The sequence below is a fragment of the Notolepis coatsorum genome (assembly GCF_963971535.1).
Source record: "Notolepis coatsorum genome assembly, chromosome: 1".
Lineage (NCBI taxonomy): Eukaryota > Metazoa > Chordata > Actinopteri > Aulopiformes > Paralepididae > Notolepis > Notolepis coatsorum.
This window is the reverse complement of record NC_140165.1, coordinates 13192046-13201542: the sequence shown is the minus strand read 5'-3', so window position 1 is coordinate 13201542 and position 9497 is coordinate 13192046. Positions and strand designations below refer to the sequence as shown.

The 9497-nt window shown below is 44.1% G+C and overlaps 1 protein-coding gene across 1 annotated transcript in view; it reads left to right on the top strand.

Moving 5' to 3' along the window:
- Positions 1-204: 204 nt before the first annotated feature.
- nufip1 (nuclear FMR1 interacting protein 1) overlaps positions 205-9497 on the top strand; it is a 36840-nt gene continuing 27547 nt past the window's right edge. Inside the window, exons 1-5 of the mRNA XM_084336019.1 lie at positions 205-591; positions 1424-1521; positions 1675-1776; positions 5416-5478; positions 5615-5691. Of these exons, the coding sequence (XP_084192145.1) occupies positions 291-591; positions 1424-1521; positions 1675-1776; positions 5416-5478; positions 5615-5691 (641 nt within the window). The 5' untranslated portion in view covers positions 205-290. The remainder of the gene's footprint in view (positions 592-1423; positions 1522-1674; positions 1777-5415; positions 5479-5614; positions 5692-9497) is intronic.

The following is a 9497-nucleotide window of genomic DNA, read 5'->3' as shown; positions in this document are numbered from 1 at the left end:
CGCCACTACATCGCACACATTTGTTAAAACGATTATTGTGCACAACAACGTTATTGCCAATCTTGTACAGTCAGTGAAGAGAAGACCCAATGGCGATTAACGATTTAAACACTGTGTTAATTGTGCTGCCGAATCCCTTTTTCCTTGCGGAAGTGACGTACTACACGCGGCGAGGGTGAAAACATCCACATGGGAGCACCGCAAGGCTGCAGTGCGAAGTCCGAATTGTGAGCGAATTAATTTGATCAACGCAACTTTTTACGGCGAAAAGAGTTGCTACTACGTGCACCATGGCCGCACCAGGATACTACCCGCCGCCGATTTTCAACTGTCCTTCTCAAAATCCAACTATTATTCAACCACAAACCTTCCAGCACCAGCAGCATGGCCAGAGTGGCTTCCACCCGAGCATGTGGGACTGGAACGAGACTCCCTCCAACCCGCCGTGGCCACAGCAGGGCCACAGCGGCCACGGGGGGGACTGGCAGCACAGTGGGCCGCCGACAGGCTATGGAGGATACCACCACGATGGAAGTCATCATGGGTGGCCAGCAGGACGTGGACACCATGGACCAAATCAGCCATATCATGGTGAGCGTCCAGTTAAGCCGTTGCCATACAAAAAGGGATTGATTAACTTTATTAACAGATTGCAGAATGGGTACAGTACAGCTCAATATATACAATTGTTAAGGGGATGCAGACCAGAGAAAGACTTTCGTCTTGTTTACATCAGGGTCCCCCATTTTCAATTCATCATAACATATATGACACACACGACATACAGATAGACAGTACTGCTACATCTATACATTTATGACATAACAGATTTGCAAATACAGTACTGTTTGTGATACAAAAAAGAGTCTAGAAAAGAGAGTTTATACATTTGACGTAGAAACTGTACATTGGAGGTTGGGTGGGGGGGACTGTACATTGGAGGTGGTTGGGTGGGGGGGGACTGTACATTGGAGGTGGTTGGGTGGGGGACACTGTAGTAGCAACTATTTTCGCCGTAAAAAGTTGCGTTGATCAAATTAATTCGCTTACAACTGTACTAAGCAAAACTACATTGGAATATTGACGAAAAAACCATACTTGGTAATTTACTGTACATTGGAGGGGGTTGGGTTAGGACATTTACAGGGGCCAGTTTCGAATTGCAGTCTCCCGTAGGTGTTCTTTGAGAGTGGTTTTGAAAGTGGGTAGTGATTCACACTCCTTTACAGCTTTGGGTAGGGTGTTCCACATTGTTGTGGCATAATTGCGAAACGTGTTTAGTCCCTTGTTTGACATTGTGTTGCTGTTGTTGGTAATCATTCAGCTAAGCACAAGTTGGCTAACTATAACCGAATGTACGGTGTGTGTGTGTGTACTGAGAGGCCACTGTCATTCACTAAAACATTGTTCTTGCCCTCCTCAGGTCAAAACTTTAATCGCGGAGGGCGAGGGCATCATCAAGGTGGGCACCGAGGAGGAAGACACAACAATTATGGACCTCCCAACAACAACGGAAAAAAGGTACGCTTAGCTAAACTGAACCTTGTTCACTCAGAGTTCTAATATTGATGTAATTATTGTGTGTTGGCAGCTATCGTCATTCATCAGTGAAAGACGTATGTTGAAGAACAGTGCTGTTGTTGCATTGATGATCCGCCTTGTCTGTCTTTACAGAAAAATAAGAAGGAACCTGAATTCTCTCATTTCTGTGACACCTGTGACCGGGGTTTCAAAACCCAAGAGAAACACGACGAGCATATGTCTCAGCATGTCAAGGTAATTTCAGTGGAAACTGAGTCAACACTGTTACTTTTGCCCCACTACATTGCTTTCAAAATCTGGTATACCAGACACCAAATCAGTACAACAAATGTAGTACAACAACTTGTGTGTAGCTTGGAATGCATCATATATGAAACGGATGGTGAGGCGCAGTCACAATGGACTTCAGATGTTGTGAAGTTACCGTGGCGAGTAGCAGTGCTATGGGTTAAACTCACTCGCACCCTTAAAAGACACATAGACACGTTGGAAAGCAGTGAGTTCACTTCTTGGTATAGCGGTCTGTGCTGTCGACCCGTGGTGCTGCAGACCATGGGTTCGAAACTCCCTCGGGGCATAGAAGTTTAAGGTGACGATATGACTACCGTTACATATAGATGATGATGTTCCCACATCATTTAGCCCAAATATGATAAAGTAGCACGCCACAATGTCGGAGATGAAATATTCCTCGTCCAGATGCAGAAGCATTTTCTGGAAAACGTACAAAGTGCAGCTTTAAGCTTCATCTTCAAGTTGGTGTTTCTAGTAAGTGGTATCAAGTAGAAAGTAGAAAGCTTTATTGTCATTGCACAATACAGTACAACAAAATTAGTTTGTGCAGCACCTAAAAGAACGATACCTACACAGGGGAGGAAATTAGGCCATTTTACTCGCCAAATGTGAGTATTTTCTATGTTTGGCGAGTGATTCATGAAGACCACTCGCTCGCCACACTGGCGAGTAAAGAAAACAAAACAAAAAAGGATCGGTTCATATTGCGATACTCTTATTTTGAAAATCCAGCGAGTCGTATCTGGCGGATACGAATAGTAGTGTGAAACGCCATGTAGCTCTGTACAGCACAGGGCTACAAAGCGCCTATTTTGCGACCCGATATATGTCTGTGCAGTGTTTTCCCGCAACTGGTCAAATGCATCTAACATGCTTTGCATCGTCGCCATTCCTTTATGCCCACGTTGCGATAAATATCTAAATTAAAGTTACGTTAGCTGCTTACGCTAACTAAGCTAAGCAGCTAACCCTGAGAGAGAACAGGAGACGGAGAGGGGAAGGAGGAGGGGGGGGGGGGCAGTCTACCTTTCTGTGTGGGGACTGGGGGAGGGGCATTCTGTGTGTGTGTGTGTGTGTTTGAAAACATCAGATGACGTCAGGAGTATTATATTGTATATTGATAGTATTTACTGAGGATGGACAGATAATGTTTAAATCGCTGCATGGTTTTAAATCCCTGCACAGCACAGAGTCGGCACTTTTAAGAGTTTTTAATGACATCTTTTTAGCTACTGATTCCAGTGACTGTGTTGTCCTGGTCCTTTTAGACCTGTCGGCCGCATTTGACACAGTGGACCATGACATTTTAATTGCCCGCCTTGAACAGTGGGTGGGCATCAGAGGCATAGCCCTTGAATGGTTCAAGTCCTACCTAGCAGATCGATCGTTTTGTGTCAAGCTCAAGGACTCCGTGTCCTCTACTGCCCCCCTATTGTACGGTGTACCCCAAGGCTCGATACTTGGCGCCGTCCTGTTCTCTATTTATTTATTGCCCCTTGGTTCCATCCTCAGAAAGCACGGCATTCCTTTTCACTGCTACGCTGATGACAGCCAGATCTATATGCCACTAAAAAAGTCTGGCTCCTTTTCCATAGAGCCGCTGACCAAATGTCTCTAACATTAAAACCTGGATGGCATTGAATTTTTGAAATTTTAATGACAAAAAGACGGATGTCATGGTTTTTGGTGGCCCTTCTGTGACCTCACTGCTAGATCTGGGTTCGCTGGCACAACATGTCAAACTGTTAGTGAAGAACCTAGGTGTAAAAATCGACCCAGACCTTAAATTTGATAGCCAGATCAAGGCCGTGGTCAAATCAAGTTTCTTCCAGTTGAGGCAGCTGGCCAAAATTAAGCCCATCCTACAGGCACAGCATTTTGAAGCAGTAATCCATGCATTTGTGACTACTAGGCTGGATTACTGCAATGCACTTTATATAGGGGTGAGTGGATCCTCAGTGGCTCGCCTTCAGATGGTGCAGAACGCCGCTGCACGTCTTTTAACTGGCACTCGTAAATATGACCACATCTCACCGATTTTATCCTCACTCCACTGGCTCCCCGTGCACTTTAGGATTCATTTTAAAATTCTTTTATTTGCTTTTAAAGCTCTTCATGACCTTGCCCCACCCTACCTCTCTGAGCTGTTGCAGGTCTATACACCTTCTCGCTCTCTCAGGTCAGCTGACCAGCTGCTCCTAGTAGTGCCTACAACTAGGCGTAAGCTCAGGGGGGACCAAGCTTTCTCCGTTGTCACCCCCAAAATGTGGAATGAGCTGCCACTGCAGATTAGGCAGGCCTCATCACTGCCCCGTTTCAAAGGCCTCCTTAAGACCCACCTTTTCTCTCTGGCTTTCGACACCATGTAGCTTGTTGATTTTATGATCTTATTGTCTTACTGTGTTGTTGTTTTATCGTTCTGTTACTGTGTCCTTTGCTTTTAAATATATATATATATATTTTTAAGTACTCTGATCTATTTAAATTTGTATTGCTGCCTATGTTTACCTATTTTTTTTCTTCTCTGTTTTGCTACTCTTGTTTTTTTTATCTATTTTTAGTGCTGCTTATAGTTTTTAATATGCTCCCTCTGTACAGCACTTTGTGCCCCTGTGGCTGTTAAAGCGCTTTATAAATAAAGTTGGATTGGATTGGAATGTTGATATTTAAACATAAAAAATACAATACATAATATTCATGATCATCATGCAACATAAAACAATTGTAGGGACAGTTTGGGAGAGGAAGGGGGGAAATGAACATTCACCATGCCCCGCTCAATCCCGTATTTAGTCCAGTCCATTCCAGCATCTCTTGTCCAGTGCAACCCAGCACAGCCTAACCCAGTCCAGCCCAGCATCTTTCACTGCCCAACCCAGTCCAACCTAGACCAGTCCAACTTTCCCTGCCCAACCCAGTCCAGCCCAGCATCTTTCACTGCCCAGTTCAGCCCAACCCAGTCCAGAATAGTTCCCTCTTTCATGTTAATGTTTTATGCTAATATTGTTAAGAGTGGAGACACTGTTATTAATGTTTTATGCTAATAAATATTTGAAAGAGTAGAGACACGGTGTGATTATTACTATGATTGAAAATCTATTTAGACGAAGACATACAAAGAAGTAATTATCACAATTAGCGTTTTATTTTTGGCTGGTAAAAAATCAGTTTGGCTGGTAAAAAAAATCATCTACTCACCAGTTGGCTGGTAAGCCAAAAAGTGAGTTTCCTCCCTTGTACCTACATACACACTATACCACACAACACATCCATGATGTACCCATAGACGCACTACCATACATGCATTAGTTGTACTTGTACCCAGGTCCCATACTCACTATCACACCACACATTCATGTACCCACACATACCCTCTGCTACATATGCACTTATTCACAAGAACATTAAACGTTTTTTTAAAGCATTGCAAAACATCACAGTAGAAAAGAAATATTGCACATTGGTGGAAAATATTGCACATTAGAGAATACTATTATTGCACATGTCCCAACATCTTTCATATTGGGACATCAACACAAGCGACTGACTTTTCCTAAATTTTCAAATGTCGTTTCTTAGTGTTCAGTTGCAGACTGTAACTTCACCGCTCACGAGAAGATCGTCAGCTTCCACTGGAAGAATGTAAGTGAACCTGCACCTCTAGCCTCAAAACAATAAACCTTGTTTCCTATTAACTGTATGTTCTTGTTTGGTAAATCATGTATACGTGGACCAAAACAATGACTTAAAAAGCAACCACAATTCCACCTCTTTACAGAACCACGCCCCAGGAGCCAAAAGAATCAAGCTGGAGACCACGGATGAGATTGAAAGATGGAGAGCGGCGAGGCGCAAGTCAGTATCCACAAAATCCTCTTTTAGAGACTCTTTCTGACATACTGGTCTGCATTTGGTTCTGGGTATATCTCGCCCTGATGAAATGATCCGGTTTCAATTTATGTGAAGGAAGAGAGAATTTTTACATTCCCTTGATCCCTTGTTCCCTTGTTTTTCCTCCCTTAACAGTTTGAGTGCCAGCCATTTAACATTGGAAAACCTGTTGAATGCCAGCACCCACTTCAATGATAGCGTTGTGAACGCATAATCTCTCTCCTAAATTATGGCTACCGGTATGTGTCTAATCTGCCTGTCGTTTATCAATGACTTGTTTGCAGTCAACATTGTCGAAACGGATCGTTTTTTTATCGGTTCATTTTCGTTTTATAGCATTTTGAAAAGCCCTGGTTTTCAAGGAAAATATATAGATTCCGTGATAAACGGCATTTACTGGAATATTCTAGCATACACAAACGTTGTCATTTTTCGGCCTATTTATGAATCGTTTTCAAATAAACGCTAGATTATCGATAGTATATGTGTACTTATGCACGCTATAGAGGCGGGCTGAAAAATCGATTCTCTCATTTCCTCATCAGGAATCACACGCACACGCATAGGGCAAAAGCTTATATCTCCGTGAAAACAGGTCTGATTATCCTAAGACTTGTAAAATAAATTCCTTACCTGAGATCAGATGTTATCCAAAAAGATTATTCCAATTCCTGATCGCCATTCCAAATATCGATCACGCTTATTGATTACAGCGTTGGTACTGTAAATACATAATCCACGCTGTTCTGAGGGCCGGCGATCACTTGGTTCAGTTGGCCTTGACGGAAAAGTAAAATGAGGAAACTGGTCACTCCCCCTGCGTCAGTGTAAAGTAATGGGGTGCAGTACCACAGGGAGAGACGATAGTGGGCGGTATCTTCCCAATTGAGCTCAGAGAGACTCTGCAGCACTAACCAGAGGCTCGATTGATGAAATGTGAATTCAAATCGCCAATAAAAAAAAACTGCAAACAGACGCGCACTCAAAGGTCGGCATGAACTAACGACAAAAAGCGTCCGTGGCATCCAATGTGTTAAAAGGAACACACCAACAGTATGAGAAATGCGCTTACTGTCTCTCTCCAGAGTCAGACAAGAAGATACCAACTTCCTCTCTGTGCGTTTAGTAGAAGGCTATCCGGCTGCACGCTAGCCTAGCTTAGCACAAATTAATGGAAGTGCATACGGACCATTAGCCTAGGGCGTAATTTTGTTTTCAATGGTGGAGGGGACACATTTGGGGGCGTGGTGCGTTGGTGATTTCATACTAGTTGCACTGTTTTAACACTATGGCTGCTAAGGACGCCTTACCTCGTCATTCCCCGCCATGCTAATTCTGCCAATGACGCTGTAACACGTCATTGAGATCAATATTTCAAAAATCTGTGATCGCAATCATATTTCTCCCCCGGAGACTTGAGATCTACTGTTGATCCCCTCTCAACTCTCCAACGGTTCAAGAGCGCCATCTGGTGGCCGATCGGCGGATCGCCCAAACCGGAAACGGAAACTGGTGCTCATCCAAATTCGGTCCGATCACTCGCTATAGGTCCCGGGACTCGAGCGCGACACAATGGATAGTGATCCGTTACCAATAACTCGACAAACAACATGATTTGGACGTACCGTACTTTTCGCACTATAAGCCGCACCTGACTATAAGCCGCAGCAGCTAAATTGAATGATGTGTACATATATAAGCCGCACTGGACTATAAGCCGCAGGTGTTTTAAAACTTTGACCAGTCAGCTGGTTCTTTTTAGCGTTTATCGCTTTTTCTTCGCATTCATACTTGGTCAAGTTCGACCGACAGAAGCAGGCTGAAAGGGTTCAGATGGGGGGAAAGACACTCTGGGAAAGGCACGGCTGCCGTCCGGGATTCGAACGCGCTCAGCCCCAGATCCGCGCGAGCGCGGTTGTCCACGGCGCTGAAATAGCACTCGCGGTACGTGGTGAGCTACTGGAGCTCCCCCCGCAGGTGTTTTAATGTTTAATTACCATAATGAATTAGCATTGGGACACAATACTGTCGGACAAATAACAAGAATTAACTCATTTACAAGTTGTATTAAGTTTAGCAAATAAGGGAACAGATAAATAACATTTCAATGCAGTCAAAAAAGCAATATTTAGATTTTTACATTTTCTGGTTTGGTCACGTCGAGTCACATATAAGCCGCACCGTTATATAAGCCGCAGGGTCGAAAAATGGGGGGAAAAGCCGCGGCTTATAGTCCGAAAAGTACGGTATATACTATTATACAACCTGGAGATGGATCGCATATTTCAACATCCCATAATAGGAATATTTTTGCTCATCGCCCAACGCTACGAGGAAGCTGCGGTGAGTTTCAGCGTTTTTTTTTTACCGTGTTCGATACAAACTGCTCTAATGATCATATCACCCACACTAGATGAATCATCTAACGTTGGCCACGGAATTATAAACGCCCCCCCTCCATCCGGTCAACATCAGATGATAAGTAGTAACTTCTAGAAGCACGTCCATTTGAAATTTGAAACTTTGAGGGGAGGGGGCAGGGAGCAGGGAGCTCTGTGTGTTCCGTCCTATGTATTTGAGCACACCTGACGACCTGGGCTGTTGTTATACAAAGACAGATGGCCATGTCTGTACTCACTTGGGTACTTGTCTTTGCATGAAAATGGCTCAGGTCATCAGAGACCTGAGCTCAGAGGGAAGAGGGAACAAGCAGCCGTCTTCCGTGTGGTCCTAGTGCCGCATCGCGTCACCGTTTATTATCGTGTAACATTGTTTTGGACGGTAATAAAGTGCAGGGGACAATAACTGCCTTCTGAAAACATGCAGGGGACATGTGTGTCGTCTCCCCCCCCCCCCCCCCCCCCCGTTAATTACGCCACTGGCCCAGGGCTGTACACTGCGATGAGATTATCGCGAATTGCCCCTTTAATTAGCCGTTGCGATTAGTAAATAATATTTGGGGGCGGGCTTGCGAGTAGTGATTTCAAGCCTTGCATTCGCATTTCACTCCTAAATTATCCAAGGCTGAGCACTCACTCTGATAGACTGGCTGACTGTCTGATTTAGCTATGACGAAAAGTAAAGTTTCTTCATAGCTCATTTCTTCATAGAAAGTCACAGGCACCTGGAATCGCGTGCCTGTGACTTTCAATTCCCTTATCGCTGCCAGGTTTTCCCGACCGTTCTAACGTTAGCATGTTAGCATGTAGCTAATGGCAGACTATTTGATTCCTTAAGGCAAGCCAAGGGCTCGAAATTGCCTGGGTTTTGGTTATATACTCCCGAAATGCTCCCGCTGTTTGGCTACTTCTATGTGCAGTGAAAACTACTCGAAATGCTTTAGAACCTAGTCATTGATTTAGTTCAGGGTTAGCCGTGGAGCTAACGCTAGCTAACGCTAGCTAATCAAGCTCACAGAGAGATATAAACAGCTGACAGCAGGTAGTACAGGTACAAATACAATAAAACAAGGGGTGGGGGCTGTTGTGTAAACCTTGTACTCTTTAGTTCACATATAATGAGAGACGTGAGTGCTTGTTTACTAGTCTCTGTAAGCCAGGAAGAGTGGTGCAACATACAAATGTGTCCGTGTAGCAACACAAGCCAATACTTTAAAGGACAGGGGCCCGGGGAGGGAGCTCTCTCTCTCTCTGTGTGTGTGTGTGTGTGTGTGTGTGTGTGAGAGAGTGTGAGTGAGAGACAGAAGTCAGAGGAATAACAACCTGTTATTCAATAGATTAAATTCGTAATAATAATAATAATAATAATAA